This window comes from Nymphaea colorata, chromosome 6 (assembly GCF_008831285.2).
Source record: "Nymphaea colorata isolate Beijing-Zhang1983 chromosome 6, ASM883128v2, whole genome shotgun sequence".
Lineage (NCBI taxonomy): Eukaryota > Viridiplantae > Streptophyta > Magnoliopsida > Nymphaeales > Nymphaeaceae > Nymphaea > Nymphaea colorata.
Window position 1 is genome coordinate 14,243,695 of NC_045143.1, and position 19,571 is coordinate 14,263,265.

A 19,571-nucleotide genomic window follows, 5' to 3' on the forward strand; every position below is an offset into this window, starting at 1 on the left:
ATTCTAAGGCTGTCTTCTTGCTGGTTGATGACTGGACTGATCATGAACTGTTTGGTGAAATTACTAAGACTGCAAAGGTACTTTTTTTGAAGCTTCTATATATTTTTTGTGCTCTTTCGTCAGTGTGCTGAATTAAAGAAGTGCTCATTTTTTATCACCTAGAGGCATTCTCCATGGATAACAAAAATTCTTCCATTCCTCTCCCTAAGCCTTCTACAACCAACTATGTTCCATGGTCTAGAACTATGCAACACTTTATTAGAAGCAAAGGGTTGTGGAGACTTGTTGATGGCTCAAAAAAGGAACCTCAATAAGTTGTATCAAAATTATTGATAGAAAGCATATGAACTGGAAGGTTCTCGAGAGGATAAAGTTAGAGTTGGATGTGAGAAAAAAATGGGAGGAATGAAAGTAGGTCATAATAAAATCATGACTTAGATCCTTACGTGTCGACACCACAAAAATGGGCCAAATTATGAAGCACAACTATGCATGCACATGAGGGCTGGCAGTTTTTGAACAAGACACACACCACGAAGGATGTTGCAAATATAATGCAATACTCAAGTTAAGATCGCTAATCTCCAACAAGGATATAAAGCTATCAAGGAATATGTTGGAGAAGTTTATCTACTTTGGGATGAATTAGCTATTTTTTAGCCCAACTCATTTGATGCTAGAGATATAGCATTGAAGGAAAAACAAATTCAAAGGGAAAACTTTACAAATTCATAATTGGTTTCAGGCCCGAGTTTGAAGGTATAAAGACGTCTTTGCTTCATAGATCCAGGTTTTGTCCAGCCCTTATGTTCATTCTGCTGCTCTCATTTTGTCAAACTAGGTATGCTGTTTATTAATGTAAATAAGCTGGTTTTTTGTAGTGTTTTTGTTTATTATTAAAATTCCAAGTACTCTTCAAGAGTGTTCCAGTATTTCAGGCCTTGTTGCATTCTTATATTTTTGTTTTTAGCTGTTTACTAGCCCTTTCTCCTATAATCAACATATCATCAACATACAATAATAGTACTATAATACCTATAGAACTATTCTTAACAAACAATGCAATGCCCGTAAACAAGATTCAAATTCACATTGTCATAACAGTACGAAGCAATCAAACAAGCGTTTGGGAGCTTGTTTGCGTTCATACAAACCCTTCCTTAACCTCAAAACTTTTCATGTGGGATGTGCAAACCAGGTGAAGCATCCATATAAATTTGTTCTCGTTCACCATTTAAGAAAACATCTCGACAGCCATTTGGTAGATATTCTACCTTTTAATAGATGCAAGAGGAATAAGGGTTCTAACTGCTGTCATCCTTGCAATTAAGGCAAAACATTCTTCATAATCTACCATATATTCTTCGGTATATCCTTTAGCTACTTATCTAGACTTATACCTTTCGAAAGATCCATCACTCTTAGCTTTGACTTTCTAAAATCATCCATATCCAATGGTTTTCTTTTCTAAAGATAAATCCAATACATTTCATGTATTGGCTGAGGGCATATAATTCACTATTATGACATATTGCCATTCTTTATTATCTTTGGCTTAATTAAGAATAGATGGCTCAAGATATGAGTAAATAGTGTTAAGATATGGTGTATACCTAGGAGGAAAGGACTCATGAAACAAACGTATTAGGAATCTTCGGTACCCTTGTAGATTTTCTGTGGGTTGTCTCAATTGGAATAGAATTGTTTGTGTCAACATGGACGTCATCAAGTTGAGCTGGCTGTTTAAATCTTCTGTGGTATATTATGGATTCTTTGGGTGCTGCACATTCATCACTGTTGCCAATATCATTCAGAACTTCCTCATCATCAGTTGAAAGGCATTTAAACAAAAAGCATTTCCACTTCTTTCAAAGCCACTTTTATCTTAAATAAACTCACATTTCTTAAAACAATTACCATATTATTTGCTAAATCATAACATTTGCAGCCTTTTTGGGAATAGCCAATAAAAGTACACCTCTATAGTTTTTCAATTTAATTTATCAATCATCATTAAGTACATAACATTTGCATTCGAAAATCTGAAATCTTTCATAATCCAGTTCATATCTGTACAAGTTTTCAATATGGGTCGGCTTAGGCAACTTTGAAGACATTTTATCAAAGAGGCTTCAGCCAAAAACAATTTTTTGCACATTTTTAGTAATTAAAAAAGCACTAGTTTTTTCTCTAATATGACTATGCCTCCTTTCATATAGTCCATTTTCCTAAGAGTTCTTGAGCTTGACCTTTAATGGATTATCCCATAATTTTCTAAAGAGTTGTTCACGTCTATGTGACTGGGGTGCGTTATTTTTGCAGCCGCACCCGCGTCGACGCGATGCAAGTGCGGATGCGACCCGGATTCACACCCAAAGTCGGTCAACGTGAGCTGGGTGCGGTTGACCGCACCCGACTATTTTCGTCAACTTTTGACGCACACTCGACTCGAGTCAAACGCGAGTCCGGTACGGTCAACCCGCATTGTAGACATTTTGGTCCATTTTCAATTTTTTTTTTATGTACCTAAAAATCAATTTAGGGCACAATATTGTGCCCTCCCACTGCTCTCTCTCCAACGTCTCCTTCCGCTGCGTTCTCTCCTCCACCAGCGGCATCCTCTCCATCCGGCATCCGCTGCTCTCTCTCCGTATTATACCTCCACCGGCGGTCGCTGCTCTTTCTCCTCCACCGACGGCAATTTCTCTCTCTCCGTCCGCTGCTCTCTCTCTAAAATCAGGTGATGCTCTGCTTTTGTGTTTCCTGTGTGCATAGATGGCTTTTGAGAGAGAGAGAGAGGGAGGGTTGGAGATTGTTTCCTGTGTTTCCTGTTAGCTCTCTCTTTCTCTCTCGAGCAAATAACGTTTGTTTTTAAATAAGTTAAATTTTGTTGACCTATGTTTGATTCATATTCTAATTAAGCATCAGATAAGATGTTTTGTAGTGTAGAACTAGCCATTTGGTTGTGAACTTTTATATGAAATTTAGATTCTTTTGTTAACAACACATTAAAGTTAAAAAAAAACCCGACATTGTGGTAGGATTCAACTTCAATATGGACGACTCAATATCGGACATTACTTGTCCGATACATAAACTACGGATCAGTTTTGATATTACTTGACAGAGTCAAATATAAACTCTGCATCGGATCAGATATTACTTATTGAAGCTAGATATCTAAGTTCACATAATAATTAATTATCTTATCATATATTTGTTTGGATCTGATATAATATATTATTATATATAATGTTTACAATTTTTTGTCATATATATATATATATAATATTATAATAATAATAAAATAATAATAATAATAAATACCCTCGCCGCAACGCCGCACCTAATTTTTTTGAGATGTGCGGCATCGACACCCGCATCTCACCCACACCCTGGTGACATAGGTTCACATCAGCAATCAGTTCTTAAAATGTTTGTTTTAGCATTGAATTGGTTTCTTATCAAGTTAAGAAAAAATTCAAAGGGATTAAAAGCTTCAGATTTAGATCTAAAAAAGGTTCCAATAAATCATCAACAGAAATCATATAATAAGAGAGTCCTCCTTTCTACATGATGGCAGTGTGTATATACAAATATAAATAAATATATATATATATATATATATATATATATTCCCCAATGGTGAGATTTCATTTTTTCATGTAAACAATCATTATGTTTAAAGATGTCAATACAAAATTTAATCGTAGGAGAAATCAAGGATAGTTTATTTACGTTCAGATGTTCTAGTTTTTTATCTTTACATTGGGATGTTCAATTTTTTTATGTCAAATATTGATATCAACTTTTTTGGCAGTATTACAAAAAACTTCATTGGGAATACATAAGTTCTTCATGTAGTACAAATATCCTTTCTATAACCTTCTCCATTCAATTTACAGGACCAATGATCCGAGCCCCTAACATTTATTTGAAGAGAACACAATATCATAACCATGGTCCAAAATCTGTGAAACCAAAAGTGGACGTTGATCTTTGGCATATAGCTAATTTTTAGAATACAAAACTTTTGTTTTTCATCAAAAACATTTTTCAAATTTTCTATATCTTCAAGTTATAAAGATGTTCCATCAGCAATAGAAACATTAAATGACCTTTGAACTTGTTCACCTTTTGTTGAAAGAGTTATGTTAAGGGTCATATCAAATCAAGCACTAAACCTAAAGTCCAACAGCACCTACCCGGACCATTAAAAATGGATGCAGATGATGCTGGAGCTCCTGGATTGGTCTCCTTGAGAATAGCTTGAGGAGCCGCATTAGTTGGTTCAATGTAAAAGATTGGGTAACAAGGCTATATCATTCATCTTCTATATTTGACAATCCTTTTAGAGTTACCTCCATGACCAAATTGTCATCCATTGTTATTGGGTTTCTCGCCTTATTTGAGTTGAATGTTACACCATGAGAAAAAAGCCACTATTATGGCAGCTTGGCAGGATTGTCCTCCCTTGTTTCCTTTGAGTTTTAGATATTGCGGCTGTATGTCTCGTGACTCATGGCAAAAGTGACAAACAGCCATATATTATCCCTTCTTTTGGTTTTTCTTGTAGAAATCCTGGAACTTGTAGGGATTTATATAGATTGCCAAGTCTAGAGGCCGTAAGAGAGCTTTCTTTGTCTTGCTTGATGGAAAGAACACTATCTTCTTGTCATAGTCAACACTGTTTCTTCCATGCTTAAACTTCGTGATAGTTTTATGGCTAGTCAAAGGAAAAGCAAGAGACAAAACAATAGCCCTAATTTGGTCAAAATCAGCCCTTAAACCCTTGCAAAAATTGACAATCTACTCTCATAATTATATGACACTTGCAATCTGTTATGCTTTGGATTCAATTGATCTAGATCATCTCAAGCACTATAAATTTCCATGCCATGGTCCCTCATATTTTTATCTCCATGCTTAACATTTTAGGCCTTTTGAATTAGGAGACATTTCTGAGTCATATCTTTTTGGGTATACATCCCCTTGTGATATTCTCATGTCTCGCTTGCCTCCTCATACTACATGAGATTTTGTGCAAGTCGAGGTTTGATACTGCTATATAATTACTACATAATTTTTGCATTTTTGGCCTTCCAATCATCTAATTTTCCATAATACTTATTCATGGCATTTTGTCTTTCAACTCCTTCCAACTGTTTTGATGGCATTTGCAACTTTGTCAATGTAAGAGAAGGTTGAATAAAAGCAACTCCTGTAGAGCCCCAAACGTGCTTGCGTTTAATATGCATTTGAAGACATTTTGCCTGTAGAGTGTGGTTCAACCCATCCAACTTGAAAGAAGCAAAGTAATTTCCATTTTGTTTGTGGAGAACTAAGAGTTTTCCATTGACATCCAATGATTTTCAGCAGAAAAATAACAAAAGTATGTTGTAGATGAGAATGCCAGCAATTAAATCTGGAAAGAAGCTTCAAAAACAGGCCCTTTGAAATGGCATAGAAAGCAGCAACAATAACAGTCTTCAAAAATTGATCTTTAACAGAAACACAGGAAAGGAAAGATAACAAGGAATTTCAGAGACCAAGCTCTGATACGTGTGAAACAATAGGCTGTACTAGGAAACAGGTCTCACAGAGGCATTAAGGTCTGACAAATAGCAGAAAACTGAATAAGAAGGCTTTATTATTAAACACCTCAAGAATGAGTAAAACAACATACATATCTACAAAGAATACTGTCCTATATATACACGTCAATAGAGAGTACAAAGGGATATAGCTAAAAGCTAGAAGAGAGCTAGCCAATGGCTAGCGCCAGCTTGGTTAAAAGCAATGTTGACCAAGCTGAGCTTCAACCTATAAGTACAGGAAAAATAGTATAAGACCAGAAAATAAAAAAGACAAATTCGTATATACAGGCATACATATCTCAGATATATATATATATATAAACACACACACACAGGTATTTACAAATATTCTAACACTCTACCTCTTTGTTTATCACTTGTGGTGAATTGTCATAATATTTTTCTATTCAGAGTAAAAATGTGTCTTACTCTCCCATATCTTAGCGGAAATAGGCAAGCCAGCCTGCAGATGCTAACTAAATACCTGGAAGTGATGCAATAGATTTCACAAGACATTATCCAGTATACTTGGCAAATTTTTGACTTATTTAACTTTTCTTGCCAACCCCACCATTGTTGGAGAAACTAAAGAAAAATTTCACTTGTAACCTCTGAATCATGCATAATGACCTCGCAGTCATGGATAATGTAAAAAGAATCATTGCAAGTATGCTATAAAGCTAAGGAAGCTTAAAAAAATAAAGCAAAAGAACAAGTAACTGATGAATGTTCTAGTAGGAAGATGTGATAAAAAGAAAGAAAATATCTAAGTTAAGACTCAATTTGATTGATCACTTACATGCATGTTAGAAGCAAGTCTAGACACATAATCAATTGGACGGACTTTGTCTTTGAAATGAAACTCAGTCTCACGAATCGCCCTGATCTTTAAGAATGAAAACAGCATCAGATCCAGTAATTTCCATACCACATTGTCAAAGAAGAATGTGAGAAAATGCATGGCCACTAAAGGGAAAAGCAAAAAAGGAAAAGGTCCATATATAAAAATTTCCAGTAGGTAATCTATGTTGGCCAGCCTAGGGTTGGGCTGGTCACCTGGGCTGGTTTTTCCTAGATAACCTGTGATGTGAATGTGCCTAGCCCATATCCATGCATTGCTTTTCGTAATACCATTTTCATACTTATTCATATTCTAATAGAGGGGTTTTCCAATAAGCAGTGATCATGTTGAGGATTTATCATTCTTCTATTTTTAGTTAGATCAGTTTTATTTTAAACTTCTATCACTAGAAATTAGAATCAGAGATTTACCATTTGGTGTTTAGGACTACAGAACATTCTGCAGGCCTTACAACATAGAAAAGCATTTTCCTTAGATTGAAAATTTATTCTTTTGTGTAATATAAACTTTTAACTTTAATTGTTAAAACTTTCATCAACTTCAATCTTCAAACTTTTAATTATGTTTATTACCATGCTACAGACTTGCATTTTTATTGACTTTTTGTGATAGTTTGATATGCTTTTCTTTGAGAAATGCTTCATTTATTGCAGTTAATTTAACAATTAATATTTTACTTATTTCCTTTCCCTACTAGGACTGTTTAACACACCTAATCTGATCTAGGCCTATTCTCAAGTCACTGCCTAGGCTGCACTTGGTGCTTTTGAGAACGTTGGAAGTAGGAAGTACCATCCTATAGAAGAAAATGAGAAATATGTTTCCATCCATATTCTCTATACTCAAACATGACAAAGAGTATTTCTACACTCTTCACCTTTTTCACAAAAATGTATGGCCTCTCCATGTTTTCTATTGCATCCTGGCATCATGATAGAAAACCAGTGTGGCAAACTGTTGTCTTGTACAACAACTGGTGCGAGGCAGAGCTTTGCACAATGGTTCTCACTGCCGTTCATTCAAAGACACCTTTATAGCTAGAATCTGCTGAATTATTCATTCTAAATCCTAAATGAGGCTAAGAATGAAGCCCTTCAAAGCTTGAAAAAGCATTAAACATTGAAATAAAAGGTTTTCTACCTCATCAAATATCCATTCTTTCACCCCAGAACTTTTCAGAAGATTGATGTATTTAAACAACAACCCAACTATATCTTCCATGTGCTCTGTAGCAAAAGGACATAGTGATTAGGAGTGGAGAGTAGCAAAGGAATCATAGCCCTGACAATAGAAATTCTTACTGTAAAAAATCACCAGCATTACTGACTAGAAGCCATAAAAAAAAGTGCAACATCCATTGACAAGCAATACATACCATGACCTGCATCAGTAAGATCAATAGCCACAACAAAGAAGGAATATTCACAACTCCAATCCCCTTCACCAGCAGCAAGACTGGTAGCCCACCCTACAACAGTACATGTAACATGTTATGACAATTTCTATACTTCATGAGCTCAAATTGGATCCATAAATTTGTAAGACACAAATATTCTGGAGAAGGAAGATCATATCTTTTTACAAAGAAAAGGACAAATTTGAATTTATGTTTAGATGCTATTAATGAATGTGAAAAAAGGACAACAAAATCTTGAAAGCTGTGGAAAGTATCATAGCATTAAAAAAACTATATCTTATTATTTAGCTGATTTCTATGAAAAGCTCATACTGAACGATTTTAAGGAGAAAAAACACAAATTTCAGGCCTTTGAGGTAAAAATAGAACAAACTAAAACACAAAAAAAAAAAAAAAAAAAAATCTTCTGCAGGTACACTATGAAATGTGCATGAAAACCAAAGAAACAATAGATACTGCAAATGGCATCTCACTGCACAAAGTATAAGTTTATGCATGAACCCACCCAGCTTTTTCAGAAGAAAAAAAAGAGATCCCTCGCCTTCATGCCCAATAAGGTGACCAATATATGTACAAGGACCCTTCTCATAATATCTTATCTCCGGAGTTATAGGCCAAACGAAATTTAACACATGGCCTTGCTTTACAGGGACGGCTTTGACCAGGATCTGCAATGTGAGATATATTATAACAAAGTTATTTCAGAGGACCAGAAGGTATAAAATGGGATTCGATCCCAAATAGTTGGGCCCAAATAACAGAGAAAAAATGAGGTTCACCAGAAAGAGGGCCATGATGTACATAAGTCCCAAAGACAACCTAAACGTTTAGTTAGGAATGAACATATACCTGAAGGTGCTCAGAAGCACATGGCTGACCATGAAAAGAAACACACTTCAGCATGTTATTAGAAACACCTTGAAATTTCTCTTCTGCCATAGCTTGGATCTCATCAAGACTTTCTGCAAGTATTTGACAAATACTTTGTCATTAGGAAAAGTTGAAACCTTATCTTCAAATTCATCTAAAGCCACATTATCTGCATCGAGTGACAAGTTACTTTTTCCATAAATTACAAGATGCATTATATTTGCAGAATAATTCTCCAAGTAAAACTTCACTAGCTGCTCCCTTGTATCAATCTCGTTTTCGTTTGGTTTCACGTGTAAAGTCTCCCAGTTCCCTGTTGCATAAATCAAAGAGGTGATTGTCATGTTACAAGACAAACAAACACAGCTTGTTAAATAATGAAGCTCTCTAGCAACCAAAAATTTCCTTTGGAATACTTAAAGCCAATAACACGGAGAAATGCAGACAAAGAAAAGAAAAAAGCCACAAGATTACAGAAATTTATGGAATTTATCAACGCATTACCTCTTGAGCATTGAAGCACATGTTGATTAAAAAGTTGCACACATTTATACAATACTACACATCTATACAAAACATGGATGTGTAAGTTGATCGAGGAAGAATTTTAGCTGTGGAAAGACATATTGGATTGATCTGGATTGAATTTGATCTAGCCACCAGTTTATTGTTTGTTTCGTACTGTCACATGGATGTTGTGGCAACTTTATGATTTTCTGATGTCCTCTTGTATATTTTTGTCCACTGTGTAATATGGTCTATTACTAATTATATGTACATTTTCGACATTAACGCATATTCTGCCAGTGGCTTGGTCAAAAGCCTAAAGCGATCCATAAGTGCTTCCACAACATCTTTCGGCCCCTCGATGGTTCTTTGACCTATTGCGTTGGAGTGGATGTTGTTTCATCGCTGCCGAACCTTAACTGAATCATGGAAAAATCTGGTATTCGCGTCACCTTGTTTCGACCACTTCATCATAGATATCTGCCTCTAGAAATCCTCTTCCATGCAGAGGAGATGAAGCAAATTAGAGGTTTCTTGTTTCTCCTGAATAGTTGCGTGCGACTGACCACTTCAACTTCCTCTTGAAGTGAGCTAGACGACCTCTAAAAAGTTGAATCTGATTGGCTAGATTTTCACTTGAATCCTTCGCCCACCTCCTGAAGCCTGCCTGGACTGCTTGGAGTTTACATCACTTGTATCATAAGGCACCTAAAGGAGGATGCCTTCACTTTTGTTATTGCTAGCAGACTTTTAAGCTTTAACTTGCCCAAAACACTGCCTCATTGTGCTACCTTGTTACTGTCATGCCCCAACTGCATTCAAGCATTTTACATGTTCTATATTGTCCTTGTTTCTTTTTTTTTTTTATCTGTATCTTACCATGCATTTATCATCCCATTCCAGCATCTTTTTCAATTCCCTCAATGATGTGAACCTACCTATGGTCCCCTGGTTTGGCCAGGCTAGGCCAACCTCATTAAGCCCAATAGAGATGAAAATAGATCAAGTCATCTTCACACTGATGAAAGAAACAGACTTGTATGAGCTTCTCTACAAACACCAGACTAGTGAGTTTAACATACACCATGTGCACAAATCAAGATGGGGGAGTTGGCATCAAAATAGAGCATGTTTCAATGATGATATTTTTGCAAATCAAGATGGCGTTTATTTTATAAGTGTATCAATTCACATAAAGCTACATTAAGCCCATGAGAATAGTGGACATGAAGAAAGGAAGCCAAAAGCAACTCCCCACTACACGTAATACTAAGGAGGGGAATGATGGACTCAGGCCATGCAGATGCATAGGTGTGGAGCTTATATGAGAACACTAGTTTGTATGGCAAAAAGAGGCCAAAAAGTCAAAATAGTGGGCTGCTGAAAAGTCCACTATGGTGGCTTGGGTGAAAAGACTTTCAAACCCATTCAATTTTGAGACCAAAAAAAAAAAAATCATGCCTAACCTCCTAGTACAAGAGATTGGGGTCCAAATTCGTAACTGAAATGGCTGCAAAAGGTAAAACCCCGCTCACCTGAAATGGTTGCAAAAGAAGGTGGGCGGCTGACATGGTCTAAAACATACTTACGATATTCAAAAGCTCATAAAGCAAGGAAAGTCTGAATGGCCATATGAAGTGTATTGAATTAGAAGAGTTTATGTTTCTAGATAGCTCTTTGTAATATTAAATAGTTATGAGATCTCTTTAAACATTTCTTTATTTTTGGTTGATGTAATTTGTAAATCTTTCTTCTATCCTAATCTCTTTATTATAGAGATTAGGGTTAGTAAATGAATTAATCTTTCTCTCTCCAGTGTCTCACGGCTGCAACATGGTATCAGAGTAGTGACGTGAAACGGGTTTTAGCTGTCTTCAAGTAAGTATTCTTGGATTATTGATTCGGCTACATCTTTTCATATGACTCCTTGTGGATCCCTTCTCACCAAATGCACTAAAAATGGTTCATATCACTTTGTGAAAACGGCTAATGGAACTCCTCTTGAAATTGATTTTATTGGAAATCTTGATCAAACATTTGAATCCAAAATTTTAAAAGTACCCCAAGTAAGATGTCTTCCTAAATTAAACTTAAATTTATTGTTTGTTTCACAAATAGCTGACCTTGGTTTTAATATCATTTTCTCACAATATAAATGTTTGATACAGGACCGTTTATTCAAGAAGACGATTGGGGAAGGCTTTAGAACAAATGATCTCTACTACATGGAATTTTTGGACCTTTCAAGACCCTCATGCAATATCATCAAAGAATGTGACATTCAAATCTAGAAAAAATGTCTCATCTTCCATTCTTGGAAAAGCATTGTGAAAAAAACTTTTGTTGTAATGATTGTATTAAGGCAAAAATGAAAGTGTTACCTTTTGATAATAGAAAATTCGTTGTCCAAATGCCTTTTGAATTGGTGCATTCGGATGTGTGGGGACCCACTCCTATTATGTCAAAAGGAAGATTAATGTATTATGTGATCTTTATTGATGATTTCTCTAGACATACTTGGCTTTATTTTCTCAAACACAAATCAGAGGTATTTGCAAACATCAAAAATTTCTATAACATGATCAAAACCCAATTCAACTCTAACAGTAAAATCTTTAGAAGTTAGTCGGGAGGAGAATTTATTCAAATGAATTTCAACAATTTCTAAAAGATAAAGCATTATACATAAAAAAAAGTCTTGCCCAAACACTCCACAACAAAATGGAGTGGTTGAACAAAAACAAAGACACATTATTGAAACCACAAGAGCTCTTCTTTTATCCAAAAAATGTTCCCAAAAACTTTTGGGCTAAGGTTGTTTTGACATCAACCTATTTGATTAATAGAATGTCTACCAAACTTTTGAAACATATTTCTTCATTTGAAAAGTTACACAATATTAGACCTAATTACAATAGACTTGAGGTCTTTGGTTGCAAATGTTTTGTCTTAAGTAACAAAGATGACAAGCTTTCCTTCAAAGCTATTAATTGTGTGTTCGTTGACTATTCGGAAACACAAAAGGGTTATAGATGTTACGATATTGAAAAAAAAGTATATGTTACTAGAAATGTGATCTTTTTAGAAAATAAAAATGGTTTTAAAAATGAGCCCAAGCAACTGGAAGATTATGTTTTTCTATGAACTGATTATGATGATGATGATGATTCCGATGATGAGGAACAAGTTGACGAAGTTAAAGAAGATAGTCCTACTATTCTCAATCCTCCAAGAGACATTATTGTTTATAGGAGAAGAGGTCATGCAACCCAAGAAACTAATCAATCAAATCCTAGAAGATCCCAAAGACATATTAGGCCTCCTCAAAGATTTATTTCATATAAGTCTTTTTCTCCTAAATATCGAGTTTATCTCATGGCACATCATTCTTTGTGTGAGCTGTCATCTTATCTTGAGGTTAAGGAAGATCCAAATTAGATTAAAGCCATGAATCATGAGCTTAAAGCCCTCGAAAGTAATGAGACTTGGGATATTGTTTCTCTACCAATAGAAAAAAAGACCATAGGATGTCGTTGGGTTTATAAAGCCAAAACTAGAAGTGATGGGACATGAGAAAGGTATAAGGCTAGACTTGTTGCTAAAGGTTATGTTCAAGAATATGAGATTGATTATGAAGAAACTTTTGCTCTTGTTGCCCGTATGACCTCTGTTAGAACTCTTATTGTCCTTGCTTCAACTAAACAATGGTCGATTTTTTAAATGGATGTTAAAAATATTTTTCTAAATGATAAGTTAAATGAAGAAGTTTTCATGAGTGCCCCTTATGAACTTAATCTACCTTGGAACAAAGCATTACGACTTAATAAAGCTCTTTATGGTTTAAAACAAGTTCCTAAGGCTTGGTTTGACAAATTTAGTAATGTTATGTTTGATCAAGGTTTTCAATCTTGCTATTCAGATACTGCCATGTTTGTGAAAAACACTTCAGTAGGTATAATTGTTTTGTTGTTGTATGTTGATGATATGGTAATTACTGGCAGTAATGATAAAGGAATCATAGAGATAAAACAATTTCTTAAGAATTGCTTTCAAATGACTGATTTAGGAAGACTAACATATTTTCTTGTAATTGAAGTTGCCTATAGCAAACGGAGTTATTTGCTTTCACAAATGAAGTTTGCTGGTGAATTAATTGACAGAGCAAGTATTTCAGACAACAAAATTGTAGATACTCCAGAAGCACTAGGAGTAAAAATGAAGATTGATGGAGAGATATTAGAGAATCCTACTACTTTTCAACAAATTATTGGTGCTCTCTCTTATCTCTCTATCACTAGACCAAATATTGCTCATGTCGTTCATATTATAAGTCAATTCCAACAAAGACCCACTTCAGTACATATGAGAGTGGCAATGTGAATTGTGCGTTATGTGAAAAACACAATCAACAAAGGACTTTTTTTGTCTTCATCTTCTATACTAGAATTAGTTGCTTATACAGATGCTGATTGGGGTGGAGATCCTAATAATAGGCACTCTACCACTGGTTTTTGTGTGCTTTTAGGTAATCCCTTAATTTCCTGGCGATGCAAGAAATGGAATAAGGTGTCTCTATCATCAACAAAAGTTGAATATCGAGTCATGGCATCTACAACAATGAAAATTGTGTGGCTCAAAAGTTTGTTGAAAGATATGGGAATTCACATTCAAACTTTGTTGTGACAACGAAGGTGCAATCTATATTGCTAGCAATCACACATTTCACGAAAGAACAAAACATATAGAGATGGACTGCCATTATATTCGTGAAGAATTTCTTCAGAAGAATATTGATCTCTCATATGTTTCATCCGAATATCAACAAAGTGATTTCTTCACCAAGGCTCTTGCTACAACCAGGTTTCAATTTCTTCTTGGCAAACTTTCGGATATCACACGTAAGTTTGAGGGGCGATGTTAAAATGTACGCATCCCAATCTATATATTTATCTATATATGTGTATATTACATATATTAGTTATCTAATTTATATATATATATATATATATATATATATATATATATATTTGGGTACTTAGGATACTTATGTAACTTTTCCTTTCTTTATGTATTTTTCCTTTTTCTGTTTTTTTCTGTCTTCCATTTTTACCCTTTTCTTTTTCTGTTTTTTCTAAAGGAGGACTTGGAAGTAGCTATTGGGCAGCTCCAACAGCTAGATTTCTAGCCGTTGGGAGCAGCCAACAGCTACTCCCTTCTTTCTTTGTTCTATAAATAAGGGACTTGGAAGTTGGAACCCTTGTTTTGTCAAGGCTTTTAGGCCTCTTCTTGTGCATCTATTTGAGATTAATAGAAGTATTCTTCTCCTCAAGTTTGAGGTTTGTTTTGTGTTACTTATTGGAGTTGCTGGGATCTTCAAGAGTGTATCTCTTGAAGCATTTGGATTGTCAAGTTTTGGGCCAGATTTACATCCACTAGCTCCGATTGATTATCATAAAATGAAGACGTGGATTCAGAGGAAGATTAGCCGGCTTGGTTCTTAACATCCATGTATCCTGCAGTACGTCAAGTACATACTTCCTCCACGACAACACTACACCTTCTTTGTTATGCGCAACCTCAATCTCAAGAAAATATCGCAAGTGACCAAGATCTTTCATGACAAGGTGCTTCATTTGAAGTCTTTGTAGCCGAGATCTCTTGATCATAATCACCTGTCAAGATAATATCATCAACATACACTACCATAACAACTATACCTTTGGAGGTCTTCTTGATGAATAGAGAATGATCCAAAGGAGATCTTTTAAATCCATACTGTGAAACCACCCCAGATAATTTGTGGAACCACGCCCTAGGATTCTGTTTGAGTACATAAATTGCCCTTTTAAGACGACACACTTTACTACACTCCCCCTGTCGCTCGAACCCTGGGGGTTGCTGCATATATACAGTCTCCTCAAGATCTCCATAGAGAAAGACATTTGTCACATCAAAGTGTATCGCAACCGCATAGTACTCAACCTGACCATAGGAAAGAACGTCTCAAAAAAGTCAACTCCATGAGTGTAACCGTAGCCACTAATCGAGCCTTATATCTCTCTACAGACCCATCTAAATAGTACTTGATTGTAAATATCCATTTGGAGCCAACAATATCATAATTTTTAGGTGGATCAACCAATTCTCAGGTACCACGTTGTAACAGAGCATCCATCTCTTCTTGCATAGCTTTCTACCATTTACAATCTATAATGTCTGTTGATGACTAGTTGGTACAGTATGGACTGACATAGCCTTAAGGAACTGTTGTAAGTTGTCAACAAGATGGTCAGTGGAAACAAATTGTAAAATAGGATGCATGGTACACTGTCTCTTGCCTTTGCGCAGGGCTATAGGCAAGTCCTAAAAAGGATCAATGTCAAGTGTACTTACTTCAATTGAGCTCACATCTTGAGAAGATTCTGATGGTCAACCATGAGAGGAATCTTGTCGACGAGTGTAGACCAATGGAGGATCCTAAAATCTATTCATAGTTGGAGTAGGAGATGGAAAAGATTGCAACGAGACTAGAGGAATAGGTACAGGAATAGGATATGGCATCTCAGATAACACAAAAGTAGGACTAAAGTAGGATTGAGACTCGAAGAAAGTGACATCCGCACTGATATACTCTTTTTGAGTTACCGGATCAAAGCACTTATACCGCTTTTTGGTTTCAAGGATAGCCAATGAACACACACTTAATGGCTTGAACAGAAACTTTATCACGTTTAGGCCCAATAATGTAAACAAAATAGGTACAACCAAAAACTTTAGGTGCAATAAGAAATAAGCTTCGATTGAGATAAACAAGTTTAATTGGTACTTTGTTGTCAATGGAGGATGATATGATAGTAAACGATTTGTCAAGTAACATGCCATGAGTATGACATCACCCCACAAGTATGCAGGTACATGATTATGAAGTATTAGGGTACGCAACAGTTAGAAGTTGTCTATGTTTTCATTCAGCAACCTCATTCTGTTGTGAGGTATGAGGGGCATGTAAATTGGAGAGAGATATCATTTTCAGCATAAAAGGTCATTAAGATAGATGATTTGAACTCGAGAGCATTATCAGTGTGAATACACTTAACCAGAGAACCAAACTAAGTTTTTATTTCAATAATCAGGTTTTTGAGAATACAAACCACTTCAGACCTTTCTTTCAAAAGATATACCCAACTAACTCGAGAATAATCATCAACAACGACCAAAAAATACCTAAGATTAAATCGGCTAGCAACCCTGCTAGGCCCCCACACATCAACATGAAGAAGATCAAACAACCTTTGACTCGATGGACTGAGACTCGAAGGAAAACTACTATGAGTGTGCTTGCCAAGTTGACAAGCCTCACACTAAAATGACTCTGGGACTAAAAGACGAGGTAGGATGGAACGTAGCTTAGGCCCTAAAGGATGACCGAGCCTGAGATGCCACTAGAAAAATGTAGACTCTGATGTAGAAGAGGTAGAAACAAGACCCATAGGAGCTGACATGATGTAAACGCCCCCTTTCTCATAGCCGCTACCAATCGTCTTCCAAGTTTGTAAGTCCTGAAATGAGCACACCAGGATCAAAGATAATGCGACAATGTAAATCGGTAGTCCACTGTTTAACAAAAAGCAAATTGGATGGGAACTCAGGAGCGTATAAGACATGTGGAATGGTCATGGATTGAGAAAACTTCACATCTCCATAACCCAATATCAGAGACATTCTACCATCTGTAATTTTGACATGACGTGGCTGAGAGAATCTATGCAAAGTGGTGAAAGAACCAGGTCTACTGCAGAAATGTCTCAATGCAGCTGAGTCAATAATCCAAAAGAAACTTGAATTAGTTGTGGATGTACCCACAAAGAGTGCTCTATCAATCAAAGTTGTGGAGGCTGAAGCTTGTGAGGCTTTGTGTGCCAAAAATTACTCATACTCAGATCTGTCAATGTTGACTGTAACTGTCTTTAGTGTTGATCTAGAAGAGTCGTCCACAATAGGAGTGGCTACCTGTGCAGAACCCATAGGAGGATCAGTAGGGCCCTTGCCCTATTTGGTCCCAATACCCCTACCCTGAGACATAGTAGATGGACGACCATGTTTATCCCAGCAACGATCCTCTAAGTGTCCCATCTTCCCACAATAGGTGCATTGGAACCTCTTACGACCACCAGTTTCACGACCTATACCTCTTCCTCTAGCACTGTAGGTGATACCCTGACCACAACCACCCCCCACTGCAAGAGCAGAAGCTGGCGTTACATCATCTGGTTTGTTAATCTCAGCCATAATGAACCACAATAGGAAATAGTGTAATAGAACAAGGAGACCACAGAAAAAATTGTGCAGCAGCTCGAACACAAAAAAAGACAGTCCTATTTGCAATTAATCAGTAATGGAAGGGGCTGATGATCACAGCAAGGATCGGCTATATCATAGCCAGTTCCACATCCTTATATCACCAACTCACAGCAACATCACACAAGGAAGAACCAAGACATCACACAAAAAGATAACCAAGACCTTCTTCAAGCAGACTTGAGCAGAAAGAGCAGCAAAGGTGCACAGTTACAACGACAGCCAACTATTTTCAGACGTAGATAACGACAGCCAACTATTTTCAGACATAGCATCTCAACTTCAAGTTCATTTCAACGTGACATCAAACTTCAACGATGCTTCATTGTACAAAATTAACGACAATAAAGAACTCAAACCTGCCTGCTCCACTCGACTTCAACTATGCTGCTCCACCATACTATCTCAAGAATGCATCTACTTAGAGTTTCAAACCTGATCAACACGACATACCTTCAACTGTTTTACACGACATGCCTTCAAACGTGAGGCTCCACCACACGACTTCAAGAGTGCATCGACCTAGGGTTTTAAGAAACCCTAGGTTGGCCAATGAAAGATAAAACTTGATCAGACGTGTCTGCTCAAAGTGTTCAGACGTGCTCCCAAACAGGGCAGACCAGAAGTGAGAGTAGAGAGCTGTGATGAGAAGAACCCTACGCCCTAGCAGATCAGAAGTTCCCACGCTCTGATACCATGTTGTTTGATGAAGGAAGAAACGTGAGAGAGAGAGAGAGAGAGAGGAGAGAGATGAACAATCTCATTCACTCATTATCTTACATAAGAGAGACACATAAAGATGTAAAATGACTAAAGAAGACTAACTTTTAAATAATCAGAAAACTACCAAACTTAAACATAAACTTTCTAATTTCAACAATATTAATTAATAAAGCTTGCTAATTATTGTCATCTTCAGTAACCGGAAAATCCCTAGAAAATTAAGCATAATTACATTTACCTGTTCCAAATTTGTGGTACGGATGACCTTTTGAGCTGAGATACTTCTGAAGCTGCAATAAAATAAAATATGAAAGTAAAGACAATGGTCATCAACATGAAAAAAATATGTCATTGCTCTATGATTTTGGGTAGAACGGAGATTCTAAAAAAACACGTTTTCAATAAACATGTAAATAAACTGATACGGGAATAGAAGATAAAAAGTTCTAAATATCATTGTATTTGCCTATTTGGTAACTTTGTAGACCTAAATTTTATCAGAATTTATGTATTACAACTTGAAAGCAGACATACAAATGTTATGTCAACATTTGTCACAAATATCATTCTCGGGCTTTAAATGGTAAGGTTTTTCTCAGGTATTTAAAAGTTGTTTTTATTGGGAAATCTGTGCAATTTTTTAAAAAAATAAAAAATCTTAAAAAATAGGTAAAAATAATAAATGAGAAACTAATATGAAAACATAAAGCATAAACTAGATAAATGATAAAAATGATGTTTTAGTAATGACTAATGATAGAAATGAAGATAAATAGTTTAACTTAACTTTTGAACTTTAAAGCAAATATAACGTGAAAAAAAAAATGAAAACAATAATAAAAATGCAAAAAAACACGTTAAATTCATTTTTTGTTTTTTCAAAAAAATAGGTCTTTTCCAGTTTTATTTGTTTTCAACCATTTTTTACATAAATATTGTGTCCTTTTCAAAAAAGACATGATATTTGTGATAATGATTTTCAACCCAGACATATGTGATAGGATAAATCATTTGGTTAAATAGTGCCTCCTGAGTCCTGACATGTCAAGATTCAATAGTTGAATATAACCAGTATGTCCTAAAAACAATCACAATGGAACAATGCAGAAAAAAAAATTGTTTCCATCTTCAGCATATGATGATGAAGATGATCAATATGATGCAGAAGGGGGAAACTTCGAAAATCATATTATTTGGTAATATTCAAGAAATGGTTCTTTATACATGTGAAACTAAA

General features: G+C 35.7%; 1 protein-coding gene across 3 annotated transcripts in view; it reads right to left on the reverse strand.

The window, feature by feature from the left end:
- Positions 1-19,571, reverse strand: part of LOC116256933 (insulin-degrading enzyme-like 1, peroxisomal) — a 78,258-nt gene that overhangs the window by 54,173 nt on the left and 4,514 nt on the right. For all 3 annotated transcript variants that reach the window (XM_031633512.2, XM_031633513.2, XM_031633514.2), the window contains exons 7-13: positions 18,573-18,624; positions 8,937-9,059; positions 8,726-8,838; positions 8,382-8,544; positions 7,835-7,927; positions 7,600-7,685; positions 6,397-6,483 (exon numbers count right to left, since the gene is read on the reverse strand). In XM_031633512.2, the coding sequence (XP_031489372.1) occupies positions 6,397-6,483; positions 7,600-7,685; positions 7,835-7,927; positions 8,382-8,544; positions 8,726-8,838; positions 8,937-9,059; positions 18,573-18,624 (717 nt within the window). The remainder of the gene's footprint in view (positions 1-6,396; positions 6,484-7,599; positions 7,686-7,834; positions 7,928-8,381; positions 8,545-8,725; positions 8,839-8,936; positions 9,060-18,572; positions 18,625-19,571) is intronic.